Below are 22,583 nucleotides of genomic sequence, written 5' to 3' on the forward strand. Positions count from 1 at the left end.
ACTCAATTCTCTTGTAACAACTTCCCCAAAACAGATTTATTGTGTTCGCAGCGGCTGCAGAGTACGAGGAACAGGAAAAGAAAGATAAATAAATGGGGACTAAGGACGACGAACCCCCTGCCAAGCTTATATGTATGTACCCGACCACTGAACAGTCAAAGAATGAAATGCGCATCGCAATAATATGATTACACATAACATTGGTGTCATGCCTCTGAACATTTCATTGGTTGAAGTGTCATTTTTATCATTAAACGTTCCTTTGCTCGTGTTACACTATGTTTATCCCTGCCTATTCGGCCTTCGTCCGACCCCTACTTGAAGACCGTCACCAAGCATGGTCCCCTTGCCTCCGACGGAACAACGTCAAAATCCAACGTGTCCAACAGCTTGCTGATGTTGTCAGATTGCTGAACCCGGATGGTTGTCGGACTCTGGCCTCTCCACGTCAGGCTTTTCCGCGGCACCAGCACCTCCACGGGGATCTTACAGAGATGTTTAGGATTGTATGGGGGTGATGAAAACCTTGACTGAAACGAGCTTTTCATCTTTTGTCAGGATAACATCCGGCGTGGGGCCCTGGACACCCTCTGACAATGTTCAAGCAGCGAGCGTGAATAAATTTCCGCTCCTTGGCCTTTTCCCGTGGAATCGTGAACCTGTGGAATGTCCTTCATCCTGATGCGGTTTGAGTACTGTCCCATCAATTGCTGCGTTTAAAGCTAGACTAGATGACGTATGGGCCCACCTAGTCCCAGATATGGGCATCGATTGGTGGGGGACGGGGGGTACATGTGCCCCCCACTTTTATCAAGGGGGGGGGGACAACATATCGATTCCCCCCCCCCCACTTTTTTCATTGAACGTGAGTTACGTAACACAAAACGAGTTGCTCTAGTACAACCAGGCCGAGATGCTCCTCAAATACAAGAATACATTTTTAAATCTCTGTTCAAGTTTTATTGGTCTATTATAGTTCTATTAAAGATGATAGGTTAACAATTCAACATTGAGAATCCGTGCTTCCCAAGCCATGGTCTCCCACCGGCCAAGCGTCCATAGCAACATCGCTTTTTGATCCTTCGATGTCGGCTCTTCCTATCATTGCGAAGCAGAATTCGCCAAGCGTTGGATTGTTCACCCACTAACAGGGAACGTGACCTGGACATTTTGAGGTATGTCAGGACGTTTTCGGACTTTGTATCGTCATTTTATGAGTGTTTAAAGAAATCGCGGCTTCATGGCCTGGAGCGCCACGCCTCGGATAGTGTTAGGCCCCAACGGCTCGGGGCTCCTTTAGCGACCAAAATAGTTTATTTCACCTTTCTAACTTATATCGCCAGATGCCTGATATTATTACCTGCACGATGATGTGTGTGTTTAATTTTTGTGACTTTGCACCGTCGAGTTATAAGCCAATAAAAGATTTTGCGGTCTGGTATGCTGATTGAGATGGTGAAGCTTGTGCAGGATGACCTGGTTTCACTCTACCGGCTCGCACGAACGAACGGAAAGATATTTTGTAATTCTCTTTTCATATTTCGCAGTTGATAACATGGGCCCAAATCCCAACGTTGAAAACCGGGTGAAAATCGAAGGAAAGTGGGTATTTTGGCGACTAAATTCGCTTTGAATACTTGGGAAACATAAAATAAAATGCGCTGATTCACTCGCTTTTGTGGCGGTTAATGTAAATAATGTTTTCATCAGTACATTGACTTAGGGGAGGTATAGACCTACAAAACGAGAGGTATCATTCGGTCGTCGGACTTATGAGGATTAAATGAAAGATTTTAAAAGGTAGCTGTTGAAAAATATGCAAAATTCACCGAAACGGTTCGGACAAACGAACGGAAATTTTTTTTTGAATTCCGTTCTCGGATTATACAGTATCTGCAGGGTAGTAATGAGATTACCTCGAAAATCCGATTAAAAGACGGCTTAGGCTTAGTAGCTTAGCCGCGGCTTGCAATTTTTACTAGGAAAAATAACGTTCCGGAAGGAATTGCTCTTCCGCCATCATCCAAATAATTTTCTGTTTGCACGAGGACAAAAACGAAGGATAGACCGACAGAATAAGGTGTCTCATTAAACTGTGTGATTTAGAATGATTAAATTAGAGATTTTAAATGCAGCGTTGAAAATAAAATAAAGAGGATTGTCAGCTTCTTCACCATGTCGACCCCGCAACGGTTCTGGGCCCTTGTAGCGACCAAAATGGTTTATTTCACCTTTCTAACTTATATCGCACTATACTTAAACAAAACGTACGGGCACGCACTATACTTAAACAAAACGTACGTGCACGCACTATACTTAAACAAAGGCACGCGGTTTCAAAGTTGTGTTTTTTTTATTTTCTTTTCTTTTTTTTTTGCACGTACGGGCACGCACTAGTGGAAATGATGAACGTATTTACAAATCAACAAACTATGTACAATAATTGGAAAGAAGAGAGTGCACGTCCGGACGGCAACAGATCTTAATCCCTCGTCTCCTGGTCTCGTGGTTTGTGAGAGGTAAAGAATTACATAAATGTTCACATTACAACTGATTTTAGCTCATTCCTTTGGTGAACCCTTTTGATGGCATGCAAATCAAGAACACAATCTTTAACGACGACGCTAACTATGAACCAATAATATCATAATCATCTCACTCAACTTTAGCTTATTGGTTAATTAAATGCAGATTAAATAAAATGATGAATATTAATAATCCCAGGTAATAAAATACCAGGGTATCTGACCCTAACCAAAAGAAAAAAAAGTAATAAGCGCGTAGCTGGGAACTAAGCGAGTAATGGAATGCTAAATTGGGAGCTCAGATGCTAAATTAACAACTGAACTCGTATCGGCGCTCTTTTAGTAATACATGTGCTACGCAAAGCTTATCACATATCAACATTGTGCCTGGAGGTATAGTGACCGAGCCAAAAGTATGTTGACCTTAAAAATGCCCTGTTCAGCAAAAATAACCCTTATAATTCACATGTCAAAATTTATTCAACTGAAATGCAATTCCCTTCTCGTTTCATAGAGGATATGGATATCAGAAAGTTTTTCGCGACAGCATCAAGTAGCACATCCCTGTCCACTCTCCTGGAGCATTCAAGTTCCCAGAAAGAGGTGGACGATTCAAAGGAGAAGATAGCAGAAAAGGGTTCATGTGCGAGTACTCGGCCTAATTTCCCAGTTCAGCCTTTTCAACCTCATGATGTCAGTTGTATCCCAGTCCAAACACTGCCAAACCGAAAGTTGAAGTTTCACCAACAGTGGTTCAAAGATTTTCCGTGGCTTCATTTTGATCAGAGCATCGGTGGTGTACTCTGTCACGCCTGTACGGACGCTTCTCATGAAAAACTTACCGAACTTGCCCGCTGTGCAGAAGACGCATTTGTCTCACAGGGCTTTCGGAACTGGAAAAAGGCTACAGAAAAATTCAGACAACACGAACGATCAAACACACATCGGCTTGCCTCTGAAAATCTGAAATGTCGCAGAAGTCAACCTGGTGTCCATGTGCAGCTGAGCAGCAAACTGCTGGAAGAGCAAAGATCTGCACGGTCAGCACTTCTGAAGATTATCACCTCACTGCAATATTTAGCCCGACAAGGTTTTGCAATTCGTGGGAAGGATTCGTTTTGCAATTCGTGCTGGCCCAGGATGATGTAAACCTCAAGACATGGCTGTCAAGGAAGACGACGTTCACAAGTGGAGAAATTCAGAACGAAATTCTACAGTTGATGAGTCATGCCATCCTCAGAAATATCTGCAGTAACGTGAATGAAATGTCCACTCAGTTCGGACTCGTAACTGATGGAACGCAAGATATTCAGTGTAATGAGCAGGAGTCGGTGTGTGTGTGCGCTATGTGACGGATTCCTTTGATGTTCAAGAAGATCTCATCGGCCTCTACCAAGTATCGTCAACAACAGGAGTATCACTTTGAAAGATGCTTCAGGATGTCCTAATTCTGTGTCAACTCCCTATTGAACACCTAAGAGCGCAGACTTACGATGGGGCAAGCAACATGTCCGGAAAGTACAAGGGCTGTCAAGCACAGCTAAAAAAACTCCAACCGCTGGCCAATTATGTTCACTGTGGAGCTTATGTCACCCAACTCATTACATCCAAAGCCTACAAACTGCACCGTTCATAAGAGACGCCCTTGATTATGTCCAAGTACTCAGCAACATCTACAACAACTCTGGAAAATTCAAGCATCTGTATTTGAATGTCCACGCTGACGATGCTGACACTCCTTGCCCTTCACGCCGGAGGCCAATTTGCCCGACGCGTTGGTTAACTCTTTCTCCTGCCGTGAAATCGATATTGGATAACTATGAAGCGGTACTGGATGCCCTTCAACAAGCAAGTGATGACTGGTACGAACACGGCATCGCGAGCCAACGGTATTCGAAGCTGTCTTTCATCAGGAAAGTGTGTTCTCGGTCTGTTTGCATCATTGCCTGTTCTCCAATCCCTTGAATACCTCAATAAGACACTTCAGGGTTCACAAGTTACCGTCTCTGGTATGCTTACTGCTGCAAAGGTAACTGCACAGAATCTCCAATCTCTCCGTACCAACCAGACGTTTAAGGAGGTTTACGAAGCAGCACAACAGAAGCTCCAGCAGTGCCAACTAGATCCAGTGACCCTCCCTCGTAAGCGCAAGCTTCCGAAGAGACTTGATGGAGGCACGCAGGAATACACTGCCAATTCTGCAGAGGAGGTATACAGAGTTGAATTTTTCAGTCATTGACGGCGCATCCGAGAACTTGAACGAGTACTTCACATCAACCGACCTCATGGCGTATAGGGACTTGGGTGAAATGCTCCTGTCTGGGTCATTCAAACCACAAATAGTCCGCAAATATCCCAAACTGTCGGATTCCCTAGAGCAAGAACTTGGCTTCTTTCGTAACCAGTTCAGTGGTTCATCTGTTGAGGATTACCGTAAGATATTTGTAGACATGGTGCCGGAAGTCCGTCGCATGTTCCCACAGGTAGAACGTTTGCTTAGGCTTCTATTGGTTTCCCCAGCAAGTTCATGCGAAGCTGAACGATCATTCAGCGCACTCAGACGTATGAAGACTTGGTTACGTTCCACAATGATCCAACAATGCCTCAACCATCTCATGATCTGTCATGTTCACTGAGATCGTCTGACTGCACTTGACCCCAAAGACATTGCTACAAAGTTTTTAACTGGATCGACAGACAAGAGGGTTCATATTGTTACGGCTGTGGAAATTCGCAATACACCATAAAGGGTCTTTAGATCAGTTGTGACGATAAGTAATTGTGTAGTTAGATTTCCCCACCGTTGTTTAGAGGGAATTTCCGTGTTCACAGGGCTGTGATCCTTTGAGATAGCCGTTTTTCTTTCGCTATCGTTATTTTGGACCATCCGAAAACGTCGAATGAAGGCCCGTGGAAGACCTGCAGCAACGCGCGAGTTTTCCCGCCGTTTTGCGCCGCCAACGCTGGCACGAGAAGCGGCGAAGAGCTCGCTCGCGATTGGTGGACACGGGGCGTGAGGTGGTCGGGAGGGGGAACGCCCCTTTTCGGGGAGCTTCTCAAAAGAGCTCGAAGGGAGGCGGAGCTGAAAAGGGGGTGGAGCGAAGAGGCGGAGCCCCACGCTATATAAGGCGGACCGCACGTGGGGCTCGCTCTCTCTTCTTCTTTGTGCTGGATTGCTCTGCTTCCTCTTCGTCGACGCTCTCTGCTTCTTCTTCGACGTCATCCGCTCTCTTCTGGTGGTCGAGGTCGAACTCGGACTCGCTCTCGTCGTTTTGGCTTCCTCTTCTCTTGGTGGTCGTCGGAGGTTCACGCTTCCTTGTCTCTTGGTGGTCGAGGTCGAACTCGGGTTCTCTCTCTGAATCGTCGAGGTCGTCTTCTCCCTCTGGGCGCCAAGTCGTGAGGGTTGCGAGCGGTGGTCCAGGGTCGAGGCGCGCACGAGAGGAGAGTGCCGGAAAGGGCTCGCCGACCGTCACACCTCGAGGGGGCAAGGTAACCAGCACGGTCTCGCTGGCCTTTTCGGTCATCCACGGCCCACGACCATAAAGGTTTACGAACCCCGTCTACCTCCCTGCCTATGGGGAGGGTTTTCCTGTTGCTTTTGTATGACTGCTGTGGCGCCGTGTCCCTATAAGTTAGACCTGTGTAAGTGACTGTACATTGCTCGTATTCGGTGGTAACGCTTTTCTTGTATATTGCATGATTCCTTGCTTGTGTTGTGTGTGCAATATGTGCTTTGTAATAAACTAGTACGGGCCCGTAGGTGTGTGCCCGTAGGTGAGTGCCAGTATGTGTAGCCTCTCTCTCTCTCTCTCTCAAACCTCGAAAAGGCACATCCGCGGGTCGCCAGCAATATTCCTGGCAAGTTTCAATCAGATCGGACCGTCGATCGAGCAAAAAAAAAAAAAAAGAATAAATAAATAAACATTAATTGTGATGTCATTCGTGATGTCATAGCACCGTGTCTTGTCATTGGTCGATAGATAAATGGCCGTAACTTGGGAACCGCTCGTCCGATCGATATCAAACCTCGAAAAGGCACATCCGTGGGTCCCCGGCAATATTCCTGGCAAGTTTCAATGAGATCGGACCGGCGGTCGTCGAGAAACGGCGGTCGCAGACAGACAGATTGCTGGAATTATAGATAGATGAGTGCGGGCCCGTAGGGGCGTGCCCGTAGGTGAGTGCCAGTATGTGCAGTGTCTGTGTCTGTCTGTGTCTGTCTCTCTCTCTCTCTCTCTCTCTCTCTCTCTCTCTCTCTCTCTCTCTCTCTCTCTCTCTCTCTCTCTCTCTCTCTCTCTCTCTCTCTCTCTCTCTCTCTCTCTCTCTCTCTCTCTCTCTCTCTCTCTCTCTCTCGTCAAAGGCACATCCGCGGGTCCCCAGCAATATTCCTGGCAAGTTTCAATCGTGCAAAAGAAATAATAAATAAATAAACATTAATTGTGACGTCATTTGTGATGTCATAGCACCGTGTCTTGTCATTGGTCGACAGATAAATGGCCGTAACTTGGGAACCGCTTATCTGATTAATATCAAACCTTGAAAAGCACATCCGCGGGGCCCCAGCAATATTCCTGGCAAGTATCAATCAGATTGGACTGTCGATCGTGCAAAAAAAAAACATTAATTGTGACGTCATTCGTGATGTCATAGCACCGTTTCTTGTCATTGGTCGACAGATAAATGGCCGTAAGTTGGGAACCGCTCGTCCGATCGATATCCAACCTCGAAAAGGCACATCCGCGGGTCCCCGGCAATATTCCTGGCAAGTTTCAATCGGATCGGACCGTGGGTCGTCGAGAAACGGCAGTCGCAGACAGACAGACAGACACACAGAGATTGCTAGAATTATAGATAGATGTCCTTGTGTGAAATGTATCCCGTTCGTCGTCTCTCTCTCCATTGAAAGTGTCATCTTGAATGGTGGAATAAATTAGTCGTGGGTTTTGAACACTCAGGGTAAAGCAGAGAATCTGATCCGTCGAGGTCGGCGATAACACCGCTCGGTTCTCACTGGAGCATGGAACGGACCGCTTAAGCGGTTCGTGTCCGAGGCCGACCTGCGGCGAGGTACGATCGTCCGGTCAACTACTCGCGCAGGTACTAAGGCCTAGGTCACATTTGCTATACGGCGGCCGTACGCCCTCTGAATTGACAAACGTGCGGTGGCCGCAGAGAAACTGATGTGGCCTCAGGGAGGCCCTACGCCATTTGGCTATATTTTACAGGCCGTAGGGGCGCTGTGGAATTATAGCGCGGAGTTAAAACTTTTTTTCATTTCTACGTTCGCAGTAGCAATTCGACAAGCCAAGCTATGATGTAGATGTGTTCCACGTTGACCGTATGTAGGGCGTACGGTGGGCTTGCGTTATTCGTGCGGCTGCCGTAAGCTCTTCTCAATGAAAAATGAATTTTCCCAACCCCCAAAAAATTATGGCGGCCGCACTATTTCCACGGTGGCCTTGCGGTCTGTGTGACTACCTGCGGGCAACGCAGGGTCGACGCACGGTTCCCCTACGCCCGCCGTGCACCTACGTAGGCCTCCGTGGCAGTCTGTGTCGACCGTGCGTCCACCGTGCACTACCGCTAGAGATCGGAGTATAGGTGTTTGCCTATACCGTGGTGCCCCCAGAATCCCAATTTAATTCGTTCCCTGAGGCTGTTCGGATTGCAAAAAGTTCGGATTCCAAAAATATTTTCCCAATAAGAAATAATGGAGTGAATTAATCCGTTCGTGGACCCAAAGAAAACCCACTTTCAAGACACTTTAAACTGAAATTACCCATGTTTAAGATAAAATAAGATAAGTAAATGACCTTCGGTGGCGGTGTATTGTGTGTAAACTGGTACAATCACCACATCCAAAGGTCCACTCAGGTTCGTGCTCCGGCCTGGGTTCCGATCGCTCGAGCACTCTGCGAGAGCGCTGCCCCCAGGGCAGCTCATCAATCATGATGCCTGCAGAACCACAATCACTTTCATCAAACGCATCTGGCTGACGTAATCATGGATATTCCAAATTACAACTGGTTTTGCTGTGAAATTCAATCCTTGCCCGACAGTCCGTCACACCACGTGATCGGATTGCTGTTTTTGTTATCTATCTAATTCCAGCAATGTGTGTGTGTGTGTGTGTGTGTGTGTGTGTGTGTGTGTGTGTGTGTGTGTGTGTGTGTGTGTGTGTGTGTGTGTGTGTGTGTGTGTGTGTGTGTGTGTGTGTGTGTGTGTGTGTCTGTGACCGCTGTTTCTCGACAACCTCTGGTCCGATCTAATTGAAACTTGCCAGGTATATTGCTGGGGACCTGAGTTTGTGCCTTTTCAAGGTTTGATATTAATCGGACAAGTGCTTCCCAAGTTATGGCCATTTATTTACCAACCAATGACAGGAACCGTTGCTGCGGCCATTTTTTTTTTAATCAACCAATGACAGGAAGCGTTGCTGCGTCGCCGTGGTCGATGGGGAAGAGAAACAGCCGCGTTCGCCATGACGGGTTTCTCCTCTCCTCTCCTCTCCTCTCCTCTCCTCTCCTCTCCTCTCCTCGCGAAAAGGCAAAATACGTTGGCGCTAATTGAATAATTGGCCATTAAAAGCCTCCGTATTCTTGCCCTGGACGAGGAAACAAAGAAGAAGCGCCGTTTCCTCAGCGGTGTTGCTTATGAAGAGGTGCTAATGAGATAAAGGTGTGTACAATGTACATGGAGACGATTTTTATTATTATTTATTGAAGAAATATTGTTCCAAAAATAATTTATCAAAAAAAGTGCACAACTTTTTGTTTCCAATTGTCAAAACGCTGTGGCCTTTGGAAGTGTTGAGGAATTCAGCTCCACTCAACATGCTTGCCAACGAAATACATCTCATTTTGGTGGTAAAAACGATTCACAACGACGAGTTTCCTTACTCATTGCTCTGCAGTCTGCATTAAACCCCTTCATTTGTCATCTCATTGACCTCATTTCATCTTTCTATAATTCCAGGTGTGTGTGTGTGTGTGTGTGTGTGTGTGTGTGTGTGTGTGTGTGTGTGTGTGTGTGTGTGTGTGTGTGTGTGTGTGTGTGTGTGTGTGTGTGTGTGTGTGTGTGTGTGTGTGCGACCGCTGTTTCCCGACAACCCCTGGCCGATCTAATTGAAACTTGCCAGATATATTGCTGGGGACCTGAGGATGTGCCTTTTCAGGATTTGATATTGTTGCGGTCTTCGCGCCCGCCGGCGTGCTGACGGCCACGTAACTCGAATCGCGGCACGTCGCCCACCGGACGGACAATCCAGTCGTGACCCTCTCGGACTAACGCCGGGAACCAGTCACGGGTGGACCTTTCGGTCTCACCGCGATCGAGCCAATCAGCCCCCGCGTGGGATAGGGTTGCTCGCCAAATTCGAACTACCTAAGTACCCATGCGGAGGGTAGACCGGGCGATCGCACCTCGCCGCAGGTCGACTTCGGACACGGGCCACTTAAGCGACCCGTTCCGTACTATCAGAATAACCGAGCGGTGTTATCGTCGACCTCGACGGTTCGATTAATTATCGGGCGTATTCAGCCCACTACCAACCCTTTACGTGAAGCAAGATGGGGATTCAATGGAGGAAAAGACGAAGCGAAGCGGGAGAACAGTTCAACAATAAAGCACATTTATTCGCGATGAACGGAAAGCACACAAATACAATTCCACCAAATGCACACAAAAAAAAGAAAAACAATTCCATTTACACAAAAAGCAAACATAAAAGTGAAAACACAGTGCAGAGCTAATACCGACTACCGAGCACACGGCAACACTTATACAATTCTACTTCACAGACGGCGCCGACAACACATACCCAAAACCAAGGAAAAGAAATACCTCAAGAATGAGGCGGGCCTGAGGCCGAGACCGGGTCGGGCCTACCCGTCTGGTGATGAGACGCGGAGCGGCGATGGCCCCGCAACCCGCGGGCCTCGCGGACAGTGCCTGGCAGGGGGTGGGAACGGGGCCCCCTTGGTCGCACTATCTCAGCGCGGGGGGGAAACAGGAGGGGGTTGCTGATGCTCGGGGTATAGAGGATCTTTATTATCCCTGGTGTGCGTCTCCACCTCGGCCAGGTCGCGCTGCCGGCCTCCCTCGGGCGTGCAGCTCCTGGCACCGACGCGAGCACCCCCTCGTCCGACTCTCTTCAGCTTCTCCAGCCACTGCAGGCTTCGGGCTCCAGACTTCCACACTCTTCTCTCTCTTCTCCGACTCCTTCTCCTTCTCCTTCTCCTTCTCCTTCTCCTTCTCCTTCTCCTTCTCCTTCTCCTTCTCCTTCTCCTTCTCCTTCTCCTTCTCGTTCTCGTTCTCGTTCTCCTTCGTTCCGACTCCTTCTCGTTCTCGTTCTCGTTCTCCTTTTTTCTGACTGACGAACACCGTCCTTTTATCCCCCCGTAACTTCGCCTTTGACCCCCTCCCTTTGACCTTTCACCTCGCTCCCCATTGGCCCGAGAAAAAGTGGGCGTGAAGGCTTTTTGATCCACAAATTTGCATATATCGATCGCCCTGAGGGCGGGGCCAATTCGCCCCTCGCTCACCGATTGGACGGCAAAAAGTGGGCGTGTGTCGTTTTTGATCCGTTTTTGAAGCACAAAATCCGTGATTTTGTACACGCTGTTCGACGCGCATTCTGCATGAGTCCAACACCGGTACCCACAGCGGGGCAAGAACGGTGGCGATGCTACGGTTGCGAGGTGTGACGTGAAGGTCATGGCGGTTGTGGTGAAGCGGTGGTTGTGGTCGGTGGTTGATGTTGTGGTTGTGATCATGGCGGTTGGTCCAAAATAAAGATAGTGAAAGAAAAACGGCTATCCTGAAGAGTCGCAGCTCGCATAAATGACATGTATTCCCACTAGACAACGGGTTTGGGCCTAACTACACATGCACTTACCGAGATACCTCACCTAAGGGACCTGAATGGTGGTTTGCGAATCTGGTAACCACAACAATATTAATCGGACAAGTGATTCCCAAGTTATGGCCATTTATTTACCAACCAATGACAGGACACGTGCTGCGTAGGCGTGGCCGATGTGCCATTTAGTTACCAATCACAGGACACGTTGCTGCGTAGGCCGGTGCACGGCCGGCCGATGATGACGTCACGTGCCGTGCCGGTTACGATGGGGATCGATCGGTGCCTTAGTTACCATGGGGTAGGAGTGCCAATGATAAATGGCAGCGAATGTCATGGCAAGCAAAGACAGGGAGGTAAACTTGATTTTAATAAACTCTGTAAGTATCACAGCAGTTGTTACTTCAATGCAAGCAATAATTTGTGGAATGATGTGAACATTCCGTATGGGCACGCACTACTTTTGGACATTGATGACTTACTGTATTCTAATAATTTCTCGATTTCTTATCCTCATTTATAGATAAACGCAATGCCCCAATCCAGTCGTCGTTTATGAGAGCGAATGAATGGCCTGTGTGTTTGTTTGAAAGTTTTTTTGTTTTTTTTTTGCATGTACGGCCATGCACATATGGGCATGCGAGAGCGAAGGAACGGCCTGTGTGGTTGTTGTTTCTGGCACGCGGTTTGAAAGTTTTTTTTTTTTTAGTTTTTTTTTGTATGTACGGCCACGCACATATGGCCATGCACGTACGGCCACGCGAGAGCGAAGGAATGGCCTGTGTGGTTGTTTCTGGCAAGCGGTTTTAAAGTATACAGTGTGTGTATGTATGTATGTATGTATGTATGTATGTATGTATGTATGTATATATATATATATATATATATATATATATATATATATATATATATATATATTAGTTTGCACGCACGGGCACGTGAAAGCGAAGGAACGGCTTGTGTGGTTGTTTCTGGCACGCGGTTTGAGTTTTTTTGCGGGGGGGGGGGGGGGGTTGCACGTACGGCCACACATCTACGGGCATGCACTAGTTAATTAAAACACAAGATGATTAAAAAGAACAAACATCACAAATGAAGGTGAAAACACGAGGTAAGGCCTGTCACATTTGGCTCTGCGGCCGGAGGGTCTACAATATGTACGGGCACGAGCAATTATAAAGCGGCCACAGTATTTCCACGGTCACACAATGTAGCAGTCACATGTTTTTAGCAGCGTCTCTTGTAGCGAACGCTGCTCATAGAGAGCTTGGCGTTGTTGTTGTTCTTCTTGTTCTTCTTCTTGTGAAGACAAAACCTTAATCTCTCGGACTTGGCTCTTGTATATACTCGATCCGGATCGCCTTAAATACTGAGCACATGTACACATCCTCACATAGACGGTGCCTTTTGAGAGCGTCTATCATGAACTTTTAAATATATTGGGACATTTGCTTTAAAGTTTCGAAAAGTTGACGTTACTATTTAAAGATTATTCCATTTATCGTATTGTAATTTCGTAAATACATTATATATTTCGTAAATACACGAGATATCGTCAATACGTTATGACGGGTTTCGCTATTGGCTTAATGAAGGCACGTGACGAAATATTGGAAGTTGTTGTTTTTTTTTTTTTTAGCCGACAAAACTTTTAGGTTTTGGACGCTGCTCTTGGACACATTTGTCCTTGTTATTTTTCGGGTAGCCGCACGGCATATTTATAAATTGTAGAGACCGAAAACATGGGTGTGCTGTACGGTCTTTGATTTGATGTCGCACGGTGACCTTAGGGCGTTCCTGCGACGGCCATAGAATTTTAAAGGCAGATGCAAGGCGACCGCAGGGGGACCCTAAGGTGAACGTGCGGCCAGACGGACGGTAACGAATGGGTTGATTTTTTTTTTTTTTTTTTTTACCAGTTCTTTTGTTTCGGCTTGTCGAATTTCTACGGCGAACGTAGAAATGAAAAAAGTTATAACTCCGCGTTATATTTCCACGGCGACCTTATGACCTGTAAAATATAGCCATACGGCATAGGGCTACCCTGAGGCCACCTCAGTTTCCCTGCGGCCGCCGCATGTTTCGGTCAATTCAGAGGGCGTACGGCCGCCGTATCCTCGCCGTAGAGCAAATGTGACTGAGGCCTAAAGTATCGATCGACACACGCGAGATGCTTTCACGAGGACTTCCACCGACGAACTGAATGAACAAAGTGCGAAGATGCGGGTCGAACAGGTGGGGGAGACACGTGAACAAACATGAACGCCACGTTGTGTTCGGTTTTTAGCTCGCCTGTTTGAAGAACAGAGAGCTATAGCGATACCCCCGGCGTCAGCGTCAGCGTGAGCGTGAGCGTGAAAATGTTAAATTTTTTGTATTACGGAAAAACTCCTCGCCGGATTTCGACGAAACTTGGTGGGGGGGGGTTAGGTATGGTCCAAGGATCATGCCATTAGATTTTGGACTTGGTCCCCCCCCAAAAAAAAATTGTTCGAGAATTTTTTTCTTTTTTTGCATTTCTACATGTTTTTAGTGATTTCCAACCCCCACCCCCCAAAAAAAATTGTTGGAGAAAAAAAAAATTTTTTTTTGCATTTCTACATGTTTTAAGTGATTTACAACCCCCACCCCCCAAAAAGAAATTGTTAGAGAAAAAAATTTTTGCAACTTTTTTTTCAACAAAATTTCGATTTCTTTTTTTTTTGCATTTCTACGTTTTAAGTGATTTCCAACCCCCCCCCCCCCCCCAAAAAAAAATTGTTAGAGAAAATTTTTTTTTTTGCATTTCTACATGTTTTAAGTGATGTTTGTGCGTGCGGTTGACAAACGTAGATTTTAAACCCCCACCCCCCAAAAAAAAATGTTGGAGAAAAGAACTAACTCTGTCAGCACTGTTGACATCATATTTAATGAATAAGATGTAAGGTTCACTTGAGTGACACAGCTGTATTGGCGGCGGAGGTTTTGCACTCTCCCGAGTGCTCCCCCTCTCGTTTCTTTTCTAATGTTTTTATCTACCGCACTATTTTTTATACGCCCGATTATATATATATATATATATATATATATATATATATATATATATATATATATATATATATATATATATATATATATATATATATATATATATATATATATATATATATATATATATATATATATATATATATATATATATATATATATACATATATATATATATATATATATGTCGGGGCGTATTAATAAGCCTGGTTTTGGCGCAGTGGTAAGGGCAGCGGCTTGGGATCCAAAAGGATCTTGAGTTCAAGCCCCGTTGGGCCACTGAATTAACACACCAGGGGGTTGACTCAGTCTGTCATCCTTCCGAGGTCGGCGAAATGAGTAGCAGTGGACTGGGCCGGTGTATACCTTGGTTAAAATAGATGTACCAGATCCCTGTGCCGCAAGAGGCGACCAGGGTTGCGTCAGGAAGGGCATCCGGTGTAAAACATGTGCCAAATCACTATGCGGATCATATGGATGATCCGCTGTGGTGACCCCTGACGGGAGCAGCCGAAAGAAGAAGAAGATATATCGGGGCGTATTATGTGATACCGGTCGTCCGTCCGTCTGTCTGTCCGGCCATTCCTGTCCGCACTCAAACTCCCAAAGTTTTCAACTTTCACGTTTCATATTTGGTACATAGGTACAGACTGGGGAGACGGTTTGTAGCGACATACGTTCCTCATCTAAAGTGGTTGCCATGGCAACCAGGATGCTGTTTTCCATGTCGTAGCACAATTCTGTATATACCTTCTTGTTAGGGCGTATATTGTGCTCTCTTGCGCTCTTGTTACTGATTACAATATACAAATACATATATTGCTTTAAAATTATACTTCACTGCATTGCTTTATAAAAAATATTAATTATTAGACTCGTCTTTTAAAAACGATAAATGTATAAACACGCGAGCATTGGGTGGCTTTGACACCAACTCTGGTTTTAAATGTATTAGGTTTTGAGGACAAAATTTTCTCGAAAAAATTGTTCGGATTCCAATTTGTTCAAACAATGGGGCGTTCGGATTGTGGGGGCACCACGGTATATTATAGTTATAGTATATTCAGTTATATATACTGGTATATTTTTATTTCAGTAAAAAAAAGAACTGGTGTATATACCCACTCGTTACCGTCCGTCTGGCCGCACGTTCGCCTTATGGCCCCCCTGCGGTCGCCTTGAAAATTCTATGGCCGCCGCAGCGACGCCCTAAAGTCACCGTGTGACATCAAATCAAAGATCGTACGGCACCCCCACGTTTTCGGTCTCCACAATTTATAAATACGCCATGCGGCTACCCGAAAAATAAAAACATATGTGACTGCTACATTGTGTGACCGTGGAAATATTGCGGCCGCCGTATAATTGCTCGTGGCCACAGATTTTGGAGACCCCACAGCCGCCATGGCAAATGTGACCGAGGCCTTAGGTAGGTCAAATTTGGCAAGCAACCCTATCCTGCGCGGGTGGGCAATTGGCACGATCGTGGTGAGGTTAAACCCCCACCCGTGACTGGCTTCTGACGATAGTTCCAGGAGGGTCACGACTGAATTGTCTGAGCCGGTGGGCGACTCGGTTGCGATTGGAGTTACGCAATCGCTCGCACGCCAGGCGGGCCAGAATTCGTAACAATATTTTTGGCAAGTTTTAAGGTAAGTTGACCGTACTCGTGTAATATCAATTTGTATGTCAGTCGAGTTTTCAGTTTATGTTTAGTGAATCAGTTCAATGGTCGTGAGAAGGAGGCTTGATAAACAATTCAATATATATATATATATATATATATATATATATATATATATATATATATATATATATATATATATATATATATATATATATATATATATATATATATCTTTCTTTGATGACACTTGAAACTTTGAAATGTGTATGATTAATGTTTAATGTCGCTCCGTCTGCTTACATTTGATGAAAAGATGGTCGATAGATGGTCTTATTAATTTAAGGGATTTGTGTGATCAGAAGGCAGCTTGTCAACGAGCATATAAAATCAAGAATTTGCAAGGGTAGACTTGCTGTGTCCATGCCGGCACGAAGTGGGCTTCGTGGTCTGGACATGCAATGTCCCCCCCACTTTTCAAAAGCAATCGACGCCCATGGTCCCAGACATTATTTAGCCTTTCTCATTAAAAATACATCTTATTTCACGTTTTTTTCTGTCCTTTGGCAACTCAAATCCAAATGTTGGTCTGCACCTCGTAGATTTTAAAATGGGCACAATACTGCATCAATGTACCGTGTGAACCCCATCCATGGAAATGATCATCATTTTTGATGATCACCGACATCATCACCGACAAAGATCAATATCAATGATGACGACTGCGGTGGTCATCTTTGCCAACATAATGAAGCATCAAAATCACTTGCTCCTCTTTCCGATCAGCTTGGTGAGCGTTTTGCAGAACGAGTGGCTGGGCAAGTGATAGCAAGCCGCTTGACCCTCGCAGTTTACGTGTGTGGGAATACAATACAGGTGATGAATGCTAAGTGAAAGCTGAGTCACTGCAGTGAAGACACTATTCCTGTTCAGCAACATCTAAAACTACCTGTGGAACGTTTTTCCCACAACCGTTCAATACACCATTGGAGCAGCATATGTATTTCGGCACAAAACGGCATTTCCGCAGATCATTCAGTTTGAGGTTTGTTCAAAAACGAGATCGGCTTTTCCGGTGATTCAAGTTGTGCTAACCAAGATGGCGACGCAGCGGCAACACTTCTCACAGGTTGTGCTCCTTCGATGTCTTTTACAACTCTGTGAAAACAAATTGTGATAAGAAGTAAACCGCCCAGATACTCTATTCTGCCATTGTCCATTTATATTAGCATCAACCGTAGCTTGGTAACCGTTGTACGTGCTTCATAGGCCTCAGGCTTCTTGTGTCAGACTTCACTTCTCACGTCATATAACCATCTATTAACCCTTTTAACCCCCTAGAGAACGTGGCGCTGACTCGGACTCCACTCCTCACATCATAAAACAATTTTAACTCTGAAAAAGAAAAAGTCACATGACCGCCATGTTGGTGTTTACTGCTATGTGAAGCCAAGGACATCTTCACAATCACAATCACCCTCCCTATAAATTTTCCCTTCGGGTGTAAAACGACCAAAGCAACTGTTAAAAGGATCATAAAACACACCGCCCAAATAAGTGTGTGGCATTCTCTCAAGCAGGCCTTTCACCGCGGAGGTTGGAAATGCAATGAAGGTCAAACAACCTCAGAATGTCCAGGAAGGTTGTGAACTTTCTTTTTTCTTTACAGGATCTAAGGCTCGTAGCGGAACTGATGTACGCACGCACGCACGCACGCACACCTGATAGACAAAAGGGAAGTGCCTCACTTTCTGGGGCACGCTGGGTACCAACGACGTAACAACAATGGCGCCACATTTTTCACTGCACTCAGCAGGACGTTTCCTAAAGTCTGGTGGGACTGGGCCAAGGTTTGAGCTCCTGACCTCCCAGACTAGAAGCGGATGTTCTTACCATTACAACGCCGAGCCTGGTACACATTTTAAACAAACATTTGAGAGGGAAGTCAAACCTTCACTTACTCATGGGAGCTTTGGCACAGGGCTAACCACAGAACGACCAGAAGCAGACCACCCAGCTCCCTGCAAGCACAAAGTCCAACACACGGTCAACATTATTTTCTCACCACATCTGGACCTTTCAGCATAAGCGACGTTTTAAAGGCTCCGTCACGTGTGAAGACAAAGCCCGAAATTGGACCAATATGTGCAGACTCACCTGCCCTCCTCTTCCTGTAAGAGTGCAATTGGGTGTCCCGCCATATACATGTGTATTCCGATGAGTGCCGCCCCTAACAGACAAACGGAGCTGTGGAAACCAGCAAGGCTACGCCACGCGTGATGTCCTGCCGAGTAGATGTGTTTAAAAGGGAATCATCTCCCGAGACACAAAGATTCAATGAACAACAGGAAGCCATAGACGAGGCAAGGAGTTTGCAGATGTACCTGTACTCGATGGAAAGATGGCCACCATGAGGCTGAGCAGTGACGGACACACGTACGCCGCCTGAAATCAAATGAAATCTTATGGTGGCTTTGTACAGACAAAGCGAGCCAATATAAGCAAAGCTACCTTCTTGTTTTGGCAATCAACTTCAGCAACAAAATCATTTATTTATTTTCAATCATTATAGAAATTATAATTTAAAACATTCTCGCACCCGGATTTTTATTGAAATCTAATCAATTCGTCCTTGTCCAACACCCAACGTGTCCACCAAATTTCGTCCGAATCTGTCATTCACCTTTTAAGTTATCCTGCTCATAGACAAATAGACAAGCAGGTGAAAACATAACCTCCGTCCACCTTCGATGGCAAAGATAAAAACTTGTGCATACAACATCGTATTTATCGTGCGAATTGGCCAACTAGAGAAAATAAAGAGCTGCACAATGCCAAGGCCATCACCATTTCCCACCTAACCTGGACCATTCAATCATGATATGTTGACACGTCGGCACCAAAACTGTGCGACCGTTCAATAGTGAGACCAGTTTCACTGCTAGCTGGTGGATCGTCAGTGATGGTGTCAAATAAACCATGGAACATTATATATGTGCAATGCCATAAGGAAGACAGCCTCCCACATTATATATCCAGCCTAAAATTAGGATTTATAATGTGGGAGGCGAAAAACCCAATTACATGTCTAACCCACAACTTGGTGAGGCAAAGGCAATCAATTCTCACCTGTTCAGGTGCTTATATGAATTTTTTGAATAATTGAGCAATTCTCAGTATATACTTCAATATAATGGAGCTGATGCATATATGGCTACATGTATACCGTGTGTGTGTGTGTGTGTGTGTGTGTGTGTGTGTGTGTGTGTGTGTGTATATTGTTACAAATTTGGGAATTCGATTGCACACAACATACAGGTTCCTTTAGTCAGCTATGTCGAGAAGTGCTTGTTCCCTAGATAGCTCACCTTTCATTGTTTAAATGTTCAGAAATCGATTAGATAGTTAGGGAACGAAACAATGGAGACATCCCTCCCCCTCTTCTGCGAAGAGGAAGAACCACCCTGCCATCCCGTGACTCATGATGTCAACAACTCCCTCCCACCCGTGGGGGATAGGGCATGAGTCATGAGTCACGCCGGAGCGGGGGAAGGGCGGGAAAAGGATAAGAGGAGATCTTTTCTTTTGTTCGGGGGCAGAGTTTGAGACGGGACTTGCAGAGTAAGCTTTTTGCTTCGGAGAGAGTAGTCGCTCAGGAGACCTTCGGGTCCTGTTCGGCTTGGGTTAGGGTTGAGGCTTTCGGAAGCTTTTTTCTTCGGCTGGCTCAGTGAGCTTCGGCTGAGGCCTGGCTCGGGAGGAGGCATTTTGCTTTGATGGTTCCGTGAGCTTCGGCGTCTGCTTGGCTCGGGAGAGCTTTTTGCTTCAAGCTGCCCTGTTTGAAAGGAAGTTAAGCAGGTCGCTCGGCTCGAGCTGCGAGTGGTGGCTTCTTCTTCTTGGTTCATGGAGCTCTTTGTTCTCCATTTTGGTTCCCAGGTTGGTGCGACTCATCGACCTCTTCGTGGAGGTGGTTCCTCGGGGAAGCGACGCATCGACGGGAAGGATCGGCGCCTCGTCTCACCAGCACGTGTTGAGAAGCGCGGGAGGATTCGCAGGAGCTCGGGAAGGATCGCAGCTCATGGCGATTGGATCAAGCTCGCTCTCGCTGGAGCCTGGGTCTGAACAACTTGAAGACCACACGAGGTGGAGAGGTTCGAGATAGGTTCTGGGTTTCAGCTCACCTGTCCTCAGAGCTGGAGCTCGTTATTAAAGGCCTCTGCCACCATTTATTGGGTGTGTGTGTGCGTACATGTGTCTGTGGGCCCGTCTAATAAGTAGGAACTGCTGTTAAGTGCAAGTGACTGTACATAATAAGTAGATGGTTGTAGTTCTTTTGTCGTGCTTTTGTTGATTGTATAATTGCATACGTGTTTTGCCTTGGTTAATTGCGTACGTGCTTTATTATAATAAATGTCCTTGTGTGAATGTAAACCTGTTCGTTGCGTCCATTCCCTCATTGAACTGCCCCATATTGCACTCGGAATATAGTTGGTTTTTAAATAGCCGGTAAAGTGATCGGGTCCAACGGGACTGTGTGATAATACCCCGCTCGGTTATCCCAAAAGGAAGCGAGCTGCTTAAGCGGCTCGTTTCCAAGCGGTCCCGTTGAGGTACAATCTCTCGGTAACCTACCCGCGCGAATAATTAGGTAAATCGAAGATTTGGCGATCGGACCCTGTAGCGCGGGTCGAGTGCGGACAAGGTTGTGGTGTGGTTAAAAACACACCCGTGGCTGGTTTCCGACGTTGATCCGGAAAGCCGCGACTGGATTGTCCGTTCGGTGGGCAAAGCGACCCCGCGACTGGATTGTCCGTTCGGTGGGCAAAGCGACCGCTATTGGTTAGACGCGGTCATTCGCACGCCGACGGGCGGGAATTCTACAACAAATATATATGTATATATACATATATATATATATATATGTGTAATGAAAAACGAAGACCCACCCACATCTCTCACCTGTGATGTGAATGGAAGGATTAACCAATTAGCTCTCACCTAATCAATTAAACTCAGGTGGCTAGGATTGTATAAATAAATTGACTCCTCACATGCTCCTTGAGCTGACTCTTACGTGTGTACTCTTTGTGAATGTCTTTTCAGCTGTTATGTGGAGGAACTCTGGGAAGGGTTCGAAACAGCAAAGGGCTTACCTTGGGTAGCCTTTCATGGTTGCTTTATGTAGCTTCTTCGGCTAGAAGAGCATGGGAGGAGTCCATATATAACGAAAACTTCAAAATTGATCACTTGGTGTTTTACCTCTTAAAACTGTCGGCCAGCAAGGCAAAATATGGTTGGTTATGTTTTGTCGAAAAATAATTATTTTCAGCGTCTCAGAAAACACCACGTTGTGGAAAATCATATTTTTGTAGTACTCGACAGCACAAAAACATTACAGTATGGTCCAGCAAGGCCAAATATATAATAATACCATTCCTTTCGTGCCATAAAGGCGCATAGGGTGGCTGGGGCAGTTTTATTGGCAAGGAGTACAATCCTGTATGGGTCGCCACTCCGATGCAGGTTATTCCGAATGGTTATTACCCCAGTACACTGGTATTCATTTCGCCAACCTTGGCAGAATGACAGGCTGAGTCAACCCCACTTGAAGATAATTCAACGGGTGGAGGGGCTTACACTCAAGACCATAAGATCCCAAGCCAGCCACCTCAGCCACTAAGCCAACACCAGGCAAGGCCAAATATCGTTACAGCATATCCCAATTTTTCCAAGTGCACAGGGTGTTCCAGAAGAAAGTATCACTTTGTGAAAATATCATCACTTAAAATTTCCCACCGAAGGTGAGCCGAGATGGGCACTCCCAACCGGAGGGTGAGTGTGCCGATGGTGTCTTCCATATAATAATATGCTTGTTTGTCGGTCCATGTAACATTTCTGTCCACCCAATGGACAGCTGGGCTGGACTCCAACCACAACTGTCCCCTGAAAAATCATTCAGCCACCATGTTGGTTCTATGCGAAGCCAAAGACGTATTTGAAGCCGTCATATTCACAACCACCATGCCCTCCCTACAAGTTTTCCCTTCGGTATCAAACGATCAAAGAAACTGTTGAAAGGATCATCAAATAGTGAACGGTTGTTGCCGATCGCAGCAAGACGCGGGGTGCTTTCCGTGCGGACGCTAATCTTCCTGAAACAAATCTGTTAATCAGTCCTTTAACGGATGATTAATAACTAAAGCCATTTGCGATCAGAACAACTTGAACTCAGAGCTGAAGTGACTTCCTGTGCGTATTTCATAAGTAAACAGGGAAGGGGGGGAGACAAAAGCATTTATTTACAGTTTATTCACAAATATACGCACACCAGGTACCGGATGAACGGAAGTAAACTGAAGTTAAACAGGTGACAGTGATGTTGTGAGTTGAACAGGTGACAGTGATGGGCCGTGACATGTCGGAGCTGTTTAGATCACGGTTTCTGTGAAGTCGGTGATAACATGATAAGGGAGGGGAAAGCATGGCCATTCCATGTGGACATGACCATTTGCTTATATGAGCAGGAGATGGGTGAAGAGGGGGGAGGACA

General features: G+C 45.9%; 1 protein-coding gene across 3 annotated transcripts in view; it reads right to left on the minus strand.

The window, feature by feature from the left end:
* TMEM220 (transmembrane protein 220) overlaps nucleotides 1-22,583 on the minus strand; it is a 144,384-nt gene that overhangs the window by 107,565 nt on the left and 14,236 nt on the right. For 2 of the 3 annotated variants that reach the window (XM_085860776.1, XM_085860774.1), the window contains exons 3-5: nucleotides 18,421-18,481; nucleotides 18,194-18,320; nucleotides 17,998-18,057 (exon numbers count right to left, since the gene is read on the minus strand). In XM_085860776.1, the coding sequence (XP_085716902.1) occupies nucleotides 17,998-18,057; nucleotides 18,194-18,320; nucleotides 18,421-18,481 (248 nt within the window). Of the gene's footprint in view, nucleotides 1-16,276; nucleotides 17,195-17,997; nucleotides 18,058-18,193; nucleotides 18,321-18,420; nucleotides 18,482-22,583 lie in introns of those variants that run through there. The other variant, XM_085860775.1, reaches the window with a different exon arrangement.

Source organism: Eptatretus burgeri, chromosome 17, assembly GCF_056783735.1.
Source record: "Eptatretus burgeri isolate ZD-2024b chromosome 17, Ebu_testis_v1, whole genome shotgun sequence".
NCBI lineage: Eukaryota > Metazoa > Chordata > Myxini > Myxiniformes > Myxinidae > Eptatretus > Eptatretus burgeri.